This window comes from Musca autumnalis, unplaced genomic scaffold (assembly GCF_047663935.1).
Source record: "Musca autumnalis isolate F117 unplaced genomic scaffold, ASM4766393v1 scaffold_3, whole genome shotgun sequence".
Taxonomy (NCBI): Eukaryota; Metazoa; Arthropoda; class Insecta; order Diptera; family Muscidae; genus Musca; species Musca autumnalis.
The window spans coordinates 153,509,374-153,521,927 of NW_027411866.1; the positions used below are offsets into that span (position 1 = coordinate 153,509,374).

The 12,554-nt window shown below is 33.3% G+C and overlaps 1 protein-coding gene across 1 annotated transcript in view; it reads right to left on the reverse strand.

Moving 5' to 3' along the window:
* The window catches only part of LOC141398343 (probable cytochrome P450 313a4), a 33,373-nt gene extending 23,684 nt beyond the window's left edge, over positions 1–9,689 (reverse strand). Inside the window, exon 1 of the mRNA XM_073975630.1 lies at positions 9,653–9,689. Within this exon, the coding sequence (XP_073831731.1) occupies positions 9,653–9,689 (37 nt within the window). The remainder of the gene's footprint in view (positions 1–9,652) is intronic.
* Positions 9,690–12,554: the final 2,865 nt, after the last annotated feature.

Genomic DNA, 12,554 nt, shown 5'->3' on the forward strand with positions numbered 1-12,554 from the left:
TCTCATTGACAACTAATCGATATTGTCGCGTTTTCATGGTCCTTTTTGCATTTACCCTGTTTTGTTCAGAAAAAACTATGATTTATGTTTTTCTTTATTCTGTATATTCCAACAACTATCAGAAAAAACAAAATATATATTTTTTTTTCTGAACAAAAACAAGGTAAATGCAAAAAAGGACCATAAAAACGCGACAATATCGGTTAGTTGTCAATGAGAGCCGTACCTAAAATTTTCTGAGCGACATTTTTGCAGCATATGTCGAAGCTGAAAAATGTCATCTTGATGTACTTTTATTGCGGTTCTTGAAATAAAAGACGAAAAAGACATGGGAGGAAGAGAGTTAGAAGATCGAAATGTTATACGAAAAAGATCCTCATTACATTTGACTGAAGACATGTCATATCAAAAATAAGCCAAAATAACAGCGAACAAAGGACCTCGAGCTCCATTTTGTTGCACAGTCTAATTTATATAAAACCTTAAAAATTCCGAAATTCGAGCGTTACCATTCTATGGGAAACCTATATAAACGTAGACAAAATTCGAAATTGTTTTGCAAGAAGGTTTTCTGCCGATTGCCAATTTTTAGCCAATTTCATTTAAAGACCCTTAAAATGCCAGAAACCCGGGGGCACGGTTCTATGGGGGCTATACCTAAAGTTCGACCTACGTTGATTTTTTTTTTTTTTGCTTTTTTATTATTTGTGTTGCTAAACTAACCGTTACTGAAATTTTCGTATTGATATCTGCACAGGAAGTATTTTTGGCCACTCTTCCCATACAAGTTCGACCACAGTACGTTCTGTGGGAGCTATGTCAAAATTCTCAGCAGGAATGTAATAGACCCCAAGGGAGGCTAAATAAAAATTTCAGCTATTTAGTGTGGCTGAAACCTTCAATATTCCCAAAATCGGGTACGGTTCTATGGAGGCTATATCAAAACGTGGGTATATAGAAGACTATATACCAAATTTAAACCATATACCTATAACCTTGAAAATACTGAAGTACTTAAGGCACTGTTCTATGGGAGATGTATCAAAATGTGGACCAATATAAGTCTCTTAGAATACCAAATACATATTAGTAGTAGAAATTTCTGTGCTTATAAAACTCTATTCTAAATATTGCGACCTGTATCGTAATTTCAAGAGACGGACTGACGAACGGATGGACATCGTTGTATCGGCCTTGAATTGTATGCAGATCATGAATATATATGGGGATTTCTGAGTAAAATGGGACACTTTTGCAAAACGTGATTTTTGATTTCCTTTATTTTTGGCTGTGTTGATGGTGCTCCTTAGAAAACTTTTCAGTATATTTTCAGATATTTTGACTACAATTAATTACAAAAATGGTTAGTCCTATTTGGTAGTAGGATTCGAATAATTACTTTTTTACGGCCTGTTCATGTATGTCGCACGGAAACATGTACGAAAGGAAAGCAGTCACTCACTTCCGTCTAAAAATGAGTTCATGTATTTCGCAAACTATCGTGCGACTGCCGTTACGTATCCTATGCGAAATACTACTAATTTGAATGTACATTTGTACAACTATGTATGTTTATAAATGAGAGCCAAATGAGAAATGAAAACAAAATCCACATATACATACAAGCATTGGAATATGTGTGATTTGTTTTGTTTGAAAAATAAAATGTGTCGGTATTTTGAATTATTTTATTTTATTGATTTCTTCAAAATAATGAACGAAACCGTCATTAAACGTGTATATAAAATTTTTATTTTGTTTCAAGAATGTGTTGCATAAATTTATTTTAAGTTTTTGGGTGTTATTCGCGAGATTACGTTCTACTCGGCAGCTACAAACCGAGTGATTTTGACATTTTATTTCTATAATGCGGCCCATACACTGTGGGCATGCAGGACAGCATTTGTAATAGTATTAGTAAATTTTGAAGTTTTTGTCAATGTATGTGGGAGTATTTTTAGCAGGATTGAAATCAAAAAAGTTTTGATTTTGTAAATGAAACCCTTTCAATCCGACGAATTTGGTTTATTTTCCAAGAAATCAAAAAACAGTTTTTGAAAATAACAAATATTATTTGTGACGACACACAGAGGGGAAACATAGGCCTAAAGTTGCTCAAAACTCAAAATATGAAAATCGTTTTTTTATGAAAAAAATGTTGAAAAACGGCAACCAGACTCTTTTCTACATTTGCTATAACCATCCTCGACTTTGTAAGATTTATATTATTCAAGATTTATTGTTTTTGTACAGTCTCCGAACAAGATTAGGATTTAAAATTTTCAGATTGATTTTACATCTTTGCTCTTTAATAATGGTGATACATACCCTCTTTATAAAAATTTTTTATGATAATTTTTAAGATTACTACAATTTCAATAGTGAAAAAGTCTATTTCCCCGTCGTTTCCCGACCATAGTTTCTTCTAATGTTTTATGCGCTTGAGTCTCAAATATCAGATTCAAGCATAAAAAATTGCGCATATTTGCGCCATTCCGAAAAAATCTAATTTTTCTCAACTAAAATATGAAATATTTCTATATGGAATTGCAAGGTTTACTCACACTAAATTTTGTTCCGCCTTTTATCCGGGACTCTAATTTATCAGACTAAACCAACACCTATCAAATATGTCTGCATTATTCAGAAACATTCACGGCTTTTCTCATGTGAATTGAGAAAAATTTAATTTAAGTAAGTTTCAAAAAATAAAATTTGGAATGAAATATATGTATATGGGACTATATATGGGGATTTCTGAGTGAAATCGGATACTTTTTCAAGATGAGGTTTATGATTTCCTTTATTTTTTGCTGCGGTGATTCTGCTCATTAGCAAAACATTTTAGTATATTTTCAGATTTTTTGGAGTAACCGTTCCAGAGATATCGCGCCTTGAAAAAGTTAAATTCTGTAAAAACTACATGCAAAGAAATACTCATAACTTATTTAATATTGGTCCAATTTGAAAAAATCTTTTTTTGTATGTTTTGTTGTTTTATCAGCTGTTAAATAAAAAAATAGCAACAAAATTTGCACAGTGGGCTTGGATGCTATTTTCGCGATTTAATATTTAAAATCAATTTTTTAAGATGCTCGACCCCTTCGATTTTCTTTAAATTTTTTTGTATTAAACTACGTTCAATTACAAAAATTTTAAGTACTATGTGGTAATGGGATTCGGACCATTAGTATTTTTTCTGAATTTTTTAAGATTTGTCAGTAAAAATTTTCCTTTATACCTTTGTCAAAAATTTGTATTTCCTGTATTTTTGAAGCTAAGAGTACATATTTATCATTATATATTATATATTTATCATAAAAAAATAGAAAAAAAATGCACAGTGGGCTTTAATGGAATTTTCGCTGATGCATTTTCAAAATCGAAAAATGATGCTGTTTTTAAGATGTTTGAGATAAATTCATAAATATAAAATCAAAACAAATGTTTAAAAATGAAACTTTTAATTTTTTTAATAAATTAATAAATTTTGCACAAAGTTATAAAGGAACAAGTAAGAAAAGAGTTAAGTTCGGCCGGGCCGAACTTTTTATACCCTCCACCACAAATTTCAGCCATTTCGGTGGATTAATGTGACCACAACCTTCAAAAAACCGAAATCCGGAAGGTACCGTTCTATGGGGGCTATATGACGGCGTGGACCTATACCTAAAAATTTCTGGGGGAAAGTTTTATAAGCCTAAAGAAGACTAAATACCAAATTTCAGCCATCTCGGTGTGATAATGAGGCTAAAACATTCAAAATATCGAAAATCGGGAGATATCGTATTATGGGGGCTATATCAACACGTGGACCTATATAAAAATTTTATAGTAGAAATGTTTCTTAGTCTCTGGAAACACAAATACAAAGTTACAACCGACACTTTGGTCAAATGGGTCGGACACATTCAAAATATATTAAAATGACGCGTACTATAAAGGGGGCCTTATGTGGGGGCTATACCAAACCGTGGACCTATATAACCCAACTTTGGTAGGAATGTTTTCTGGCCTCTGAAGACACAAAGTACCAAATTACAACCAATTCCGCGGTCAAATGGGTCTAATACGTTCAAAATATACTAAAATGACGCGTACTTTATATGGTGCCTTATATGGGGGCTATACCAAAACGTGGACCTATATAACCCAACTTTGGTAGGAATGTTTTTTGCCCTCTGGAGACACAAAATACCAAATTACAACCAATTCTGTGGTCAAATGGGTCTAATACATTCAAAATATACTAAAATGACGCGTACTTTATATGGGGCCTTATATGGGGGCTATACCAAAACGTGGACCTATATAACCCAACTTTAGTAGGAATGTTTTTTGGCCTCTGGAGACACAAAGTACCAAATTACAACCAATTCGGTGGTAAAATGGGACAAATATCTTAAAAACTCCTTAAAACGACGACGCGTCACGCGTCATTTTGTATGGGGGCTATACGAAAGCGTGGACCTACATAGCCCGCTTTCAATACCAAAAGTCCTACGTAAATATAACATATTTTCCCAAAGTTTCGTCAACCTACGTCAATCCGTTCGGACGCTAGAGTGATTTCCACAGACGGACAGACGGACAGACGGACAGACGGACGGACATGGCTATATCGATGCAGAATTGCACGCTGATCAAGAATATATATACTTTGTGGGGTCTACAATGATTATTTCGAGTAGTTACAAACGTAGTGACAAACTTAATATACCCCCATCCTATGGTGGAGGGTATAAAAATTGAATTGACAAATTTTAAAAAATTTAGAAAAAATATTAATCGTCCGAATCCCATTACCACATATGACTTAAAATTTTTGTAATTGAACGTAGTTTAATACAAAAAAATTTAAAGAAAATCGAAGGGGTCGAACATCTTTAAAAATTGATTTAAATATTAAATCGCGGAAATAGCATCCAAGCCCACTGTGCAAATTTTTTTGTTATTTTTTATTTAACAGCTGATAAAACAAAACATACAAAAAAAGATTTTTTCAAATTGGACCAATATTAAAGAAGTTATGAGTATTTCTTATATCTCTGGAACGGTTAGTCCAAAAAAATCTGAAAATATACTAAAATGTTTTGCTAATGAGCAGCATCACCGCAGCAAAAAATAAAGGAAATCAAAAACCTCATCTTGAAAAAGTGTCCGATTTCACTCAGAAATCCCCATATACATCTGTATCGATTTGTTTGAAAATTGGCTCAATGTTTTTTTTAGGCTAGTTCAGGTTGCATGTGTCAAATTTCAGTGATTTTGGTGCATTTTTATCTCATATCAGATCCGAATATATATGGAAGCTGCATCCAAATCTGGACCGATTTTCGTAATTTTCCATAGGATTAATCCTTGTACAGAAGATATGCTTCGTGCAAAATTTTATATCAATCCGACTATAAATGAGCTTTTGATCAAATATTATTTTTTTAAATCGGCTAACAAATGGCTAAGTTATAGTGGTTTAAGTCTGAAAACCCCCACAAAAGAACTATAACTGAATTTCTCACAATTTTCAGAATAAATATTGAACAAAACAAAACAACATAATATTTTTGAAAATTATGAGAAATTCCGTTATAGATTTTTTGTGGGGTTTTTCAGACTTAAACCACTATAACTTTGCCATTTGTTAACCGATTAAAAAAATAATATGTTGATTGAAAGATATTATTCGCCCCTTTAAAAGTACGAAGGATCAATAAATTTGTTGTGAGAAAAAGAAGATATGTCCGTTTAAATTTAAAAATGTAAGAAACCCAGATTTTCAATACTTTTATTGTTATAAAAAAATAAAACGAAGTGGCCCAAACGAACTAAGGGCATTTTGGTTGTCCATAGATCCCAACACGATAGAATTTGGCATCAGAACGCTTGAATAACTTTCTCGTCAAATTTTATGGTACAATGCCATTTATCGACATTTTCCGAAATGTTTGCACATTCTCAAGGCCAAAACTGCCTGAAAAAGCATTCCAATGCTTTTGCAATGTATTAGAGAGTTTTTAATTACTGTCTTGGCTATAATTTTTGTCTTTGTGGTGGATCGAAAATCTCAATGGTTTGTCTGTTATATGCCAAAATATCCAAAAAAACGTCAACAAAAAACTTAAAGTCAAAATCGGGAGGCTCGATTTTCACGGTAGATATATGGTCCAGTGGACTTTTTTGCTCAGTTCACGCGAAGGGCTCATGAAGGTTTTCAAATCGCCCCGGCCTAATGAACAGGCTGATAGTTTTTTTTTTTAAATTTGTCAATACAATTTTTCCTATAGTCCCAATTTACATTAGGCGAGTTTACTTGCGGCAATTGTCAGTTTGTGGGTGAGAGAGGGTGTTGAGAGGCAAAGGGTTACCATATACCTCACCTCTCTCTCCATCAAACTGACAATTGCCGCAAGTAAACTCGCCTAATGTAAATTGGGACTTATATCAGTGTGAAACATTTGTTATTTTACCAAAACAAATAAAAAAATACATTTATTAATATTTGATTTGTCATTTTATTTAGGAATTTATCTTAAATACTTCTGCATTTTCCGATTTTGAAAATTGGTAGACCAATTGTAGTACCAGCATAAGTGGATATAACGGAATGACGTTTTTGACTAAAAATCATTGGTCATTAAGCTCGACTCTAACGAGAAATTAATTAAAAATAATATTAAAAATGATCATCGCCCTAATAGGCAAATTTGTCAAATAAAAAAAATTAGCTTGAGCCAAGCTGGGGTTTGAACCCACGACCTTGAAAAAAAACACATGAAGAATGTGTTGTCACGGAGTTTTAGCGTTCAGAGCCAAACTCATAACTTTGAAAGACTACGATAAGCGTTTGTCATGGAAGCCATACAATGAATGAACAAATATTCAGTATTGTAAAAAACAAATTGCATTTGAAAGAGGAAAAGTTAGATGATAGCGAAGCCGCTCCACAGCCGATATGTCTGCTGAGCCTCTACCAAAGGCGAAACATGTCACATAGTGGTGGTTGTGTGGGTTCGAATCTTCGGATTTCCTTTTTCACTTGGTCATTAAGCTCGACTCTAACGAGAAATTAACTAAAATTAAGCCCATCATTACATCCTTTCTGTAGTTAAATTTTGGCAGGTATCGGGCAGATTTCTTTTTTGCTTGATATTGCCATATTTTTACAAAATATAACATTTAGTTTAAATGGAATATGTAATAACAAATTACTGGTAATGCGAACTTTATTTCCTACTTTTCTTAAAGTAAGGGACAACAAAAATGGACTTTAAAGGCAAGATGTAAGAACGGGTCTTAGTATTTTTATTTTTTTGGTAAGCAAAAATTTTAAAAATTTTTAGAAAAAATAGTAATTATCCGAAACACACTACCAAACTAGGACTTAAAATAAATAGTAGTCTAATACAAAAAACTTCAAGAAATAGTTCAGTCATTGATTTTAAATAAAAAATTGGAAAAATTCCACCCAAATTTTTTTCCTTTTTGTTTTAGATGATTGATAAAAAACCAGAAATGCAAAACAAATACAGACACAGAACACTGTGCCCGAATATACATGAACGGAATTGAAAAACATGGAAAAATTTAATTGATAACACTGTGACACAAAATGGAACTCAAAGTCTGGGGGTGGAAAATTACTTTTGGAGATGAAAGCCCTTGGTGAGTATATTAAGAACCCAAAAGGAAATTTTCACCATAGGTCAAATTTCTGAGATATCGCGTGATGATTTTTTTTATACCCTACACCACCTTGTGGTAAGGGGTATTATGTCTTTGTGCATTAGTTTGTAACATGCAAAAGGAAACGAGATAGACCCAGAGTTCCTTTTTGGGGATATACATATAATCACTTTCTGCGTCGATTTACGCATGTCCGTCTGTCTGTCCGTCTGTCCATGTATTTTTGTAAACAAAGTACAGGTCGCATTTATTGTCCGATTCGCATGGAAATTAGGGAAGATTGTTTTTTTTTGGCCAAAGGACGAACGCTATTTATTTTGGTAAAAATCGGTTCAGATTTGGATATAGCCCCCATATATATCTTCGCCCGATTTATGGCGTTTGGTGCACGAAACACGATATATATGTCCGATTTCAATGAAATTTGGAATGTGCGACGGAATTTAGTCTAGAAATAAGTGTGCCAAATTATATAGAAATTTTTCGCCCGATTTAAGGAATTTGGTGCACGAATCACGCTATATATGTCCGACTTCACTTAAATTTGGAATGTGCGACGGTATTTAGTCTAGAAATAAGTGTCTCAAATTATATAGAAATCGGTTCAAATTTGGCTATAGCTCCTATATATATTCTCGGCCGATTTTAGGTATTTGATGAACGAAACACGCCATATATGTCCGATTTCAATAAAATTTGGAATGTGTGACGGTGGGTAGTCTAGAAATAACTGTGGCAAATCATATCGAAATCGGTTCAGATTTGGATATAATTCCCATAAATATTTTCGACCGATTTGAGGCATTTGATGCACGCTATATATGCCCAATTTTGATGAAATTTGAACTATGTGGCGGAATTTGGTCTACAAACAAATGTGAAAAATGATATCAAAATCTGTTCTGATTTGGATTTAGCTCCCATATATATTTTACATATTCACAGTGGTGTAGGGTATTATATAGTCGGCCCCGCCCGACTTTGATCCTTTCCTTACTGGTTTTCCCCTATAATACTTGGGAAAATAGCTTCCTATCTCTCTTTGGCGTTATTGTAGCTCCGTTTTGAGAATGCATGTCTTCAGTCAAATCGATTGGCGAATCTTTTTGTAGAATATTTCATTCTTCTAACTCAATTCCTTTCAAATCCTTTTAGTTCCTTATTATCTCTTGAAAAATATGTTATTGTTTCTTTTTTAAGTCAACTCCCTGATGATGATCATAGATTATGCGAAATATCGGAAAAATAAAAATCAAAAATAAAAAACAAACTCTGTTCTTATTTTCACCTATCCTCAAGGAAATCAAAAATCACTTTTTGCTAAAGTTTCCGATTTCACCAAAAATTCTCCATATTCTTTATATAAGGACATTCATTTACATATATTTAATCCTAGTCGGGGTTGAAAAGCTTACCGGGTTCAGGTAGTATATTATAAAATTCTCTTTAAAAACACTTTTCATGTTGTCTTAAAAACACTTTTTAAAGCCATTTTAATTATCCGGCCAAATTGCTTTAAACCTTAAAGCATTAATACGTTAATTTTGTCTTATTCATTTTGTCAGTGATTTAGCACCAGATCTCCGAATACTAGATCTACTTCGCTCAAATTTCACTCGCGAGTGAAACTCTTCTTGAATTCTTTCAACAACAAAACAAAAACTTAACCCACCCTCAAAAAAATTTGCCCCACTTCCACCAAAAAAATTGAACCCAAAAAAACTTACAGCCTCCCCCCAAAATTTTCACTCGCGAGTAAATCGGAGCTCTGTTTAGCATTGAATTTAGTGCTTGCAGATTTATTTTATGTATCATTTCATTAAAATTAACGTGAAAATGTTTCATATTATCTTTCAAAACTTCCACTTTCAATTTAAATGTCGTGCATTTGGACCACACTGTTAGCCGATAAGTGGTATTTTGAATTTGTTTACAATTCCATGTTCTTTTTTTAAGACACTCAACTCACTTTCCGATGACAATACGGGCCCCAAGCCCAAAATCATTTGTAATTTATTTGATCCAACTTTTGTGGCCAAATGAAATAATCGCCGATGATTGAAACGATGACATAGCCATAGAGTTATTAACAAAATTAGCACACAAACTAAAAACTGATACATGTTGATATGTCTTTGTCGAAGAACAAACTGGTGTTAAAGCTTGAACACCAATAAATCGACTGTTTTTGAATATAAAATTGGACAGCAACTTATACAAAAAATCTTTATTCATTTTTATTGTATAATTGTTGATTTTCAGCTATCGTCATTATTCAAAGTGTCAATAAACGTATTAAATTAACAGCAAAGAATGCACGTTTCTTCATCATCGATAAACACAAATTTATTTTTTTTTTAATAATTCTTTTATTACATTAGTCTTAATAAAGTACAATAATATTTTAATGCCTCAGCGCCTTTAATAGGCATAAGAGAGGCTAAATTATACTTATGTATATCTTTTTATACCCTCCATCGTAGTATGGAGGGTATATTAAGTTTGTCATTCCGTTTGTAACACATCGAACTAATCATTTGCGACCCTATAAAGTATATCGAGCCCTTCCCGCGAAAAAGGTGTAAGCGACAAAAAGCTAATTTTACAGGAGACGGTTTTTATTGAATAACTTTTGATATAACCAAAATTGTTTATTCAAATTTGGTATAGTTCTGTTATTAAATCCTATTTACTGAAAAAATAAAAAAATTGTGGAATATCTTCAATATAACGGTAGTTTGTGTCGCTTACATCTTTTTCGCTGTCACGCAATCAGGCTTTTACTTTGAGAAGTGGCGGTTACATCAAAAAAAATTATTTGAAACAAATCATTTTTAGAGTAATTCTTATCTGTAATTTAAAAACAAAGCACACTAATTTTATAGCAAGTATTTATTCGAAGAATTATAAGATTAAAACGTATTTCTTGTAATATAGTTGAATAACGACATGGTATGTAAATGTGCAATTTGATGTAAGCGACAATTCGCTGTCACAAACAAATGTATACAAAAAGAAAAAATGGCGCTTACATCAAAATTGTTTTTGCTCTAATTTCGTAACGGTACATGGGTGAGTTCTAAAAATTTGGGAGATTATGTGTTGGAATATTCTTCATAGATTTCCGTAAAAAAACGAAAATCGAAAAAATGTCGCTTACATCATTTTCGCGGGAAGGGCTCGATATATATTCTTGATCAGGATAAAATTCTAAGACGATCTAGCCATGTCCGTCTGTCCGTCTGTTGTAATCACTCTAGCGTCTGCAATAATTGAGATAGAGTGCTGAAATTTTGCACCCGAGGGTCTTTTTTCCATAGGCTGGTCAAGTTCGAAGATGGGCTATACCGGTCCACTATTTGGTATAGCCCCCATATAACGGTACCTCCCGATTTGAGGTATTTTCACGTTCTTTGCCACATTTGCAGACCGAATTAGCTATAATCTGGCACTTAGGGTTCCTTCAGGCCAGGAAACATATCTACAAAAAATTATGTATATAGGTCCTAGTTTTGGTATAGCCCCCATATAACGGTACCTCCCGATTTGAGGTATTTTCACGTTCTTTGCCACATTTGCAGGCCGAATATAATTTGGCATTTAGGGTTCCTGAGGGGCAAACAACATATCTACAAAAAATTATGTATATAGGTCCAAGTTTTGGTATAGCCCCCATATAACGGTAACCCCCCGATTTACGGTATTTTGAAGCTTTTAGACCAATTTAGCCATAATTTGACATTTAGGGTTCTTAAGTGTCAATAAACATACATAACAAAACTTGTGGACATAGCTCCACGTTTTGGTATAGCCCCCATATAACGGTACCCCCGATTTACGGTATTTTGACGTTTTTAGCTACATTTGCAGACCGATTTAGCTATAATTTGACATTTAGGGTTCTTAAGTGTCAATAAACTTATATAACAAAACTTGTGGACATAGGTCCATGTTTTGGAATAGCTCCCATTTCAGGTATTTTGACGTTTTGACAGATTTCAGGTATTTTGACGTTTTAAGTCACATTTCTAGACCGAAATAGCTATAATTTGGTATTTAGGGTTCGTAGTGTCCAAAAAACGTATATTCGAAAAAAAAAATTATGAACATAGGTCCATTTTTTGGTATAGCCCCATATAACGGTACTTCCCGATTTTCGGTATTTTGAGAATTTGAATTTGAACATTTGACATTTGAAGTTCTTTGTGGTCATCACACCTCTCCACCAAAAATTGTCAAGAAAGGTTCATGTATGGATAAAGCCCCCATATAACGGTACCTCCCGATTTTCAGTAATTTGGCAATTTTTGGCTACAATTTTTAACCGAACCTTAGAAGGTTGTAGTGGTCACCACACATCTACATCAACAATTTTCAACATAGCCCCAATATAACGATACCTCCAGATTTTCGGTACTTTGAGATTTTACTTAAAATGTTTAACCGAACGTAAGTCCATGTTTTGGTATAGCCCCAAAACAAACCTCCCGATTTTCGTACATTAGCTTTATTTTTTTGGACGAACTTTCTGTCATTTGAAATTTAAGAGCCAACAAAAATTCTGCAACAAAAATTGTTCCCACGTTATGTACCGATTTTCGGTATTTTGAGGATTCTAGCTAAAATTTTTAACCGAATTAGGAGTTATTTGACATTAAAGGCTCCCATTAAAAACTGTCAACATAGGTCCATGTTTTATTACAACCCCTATATAACGGTACTTCCCAATTTCTAGCCCACTAAAAATTGTCAACATACATAGTTAGATATAGGCACCATAAAAAGGGCCTCCCGAATGAAGCATTTTATGTTCATTATCTGACATTTTAACGTACCCACTTAAAGTTGGGGACAGGAATGAAAACTTATTA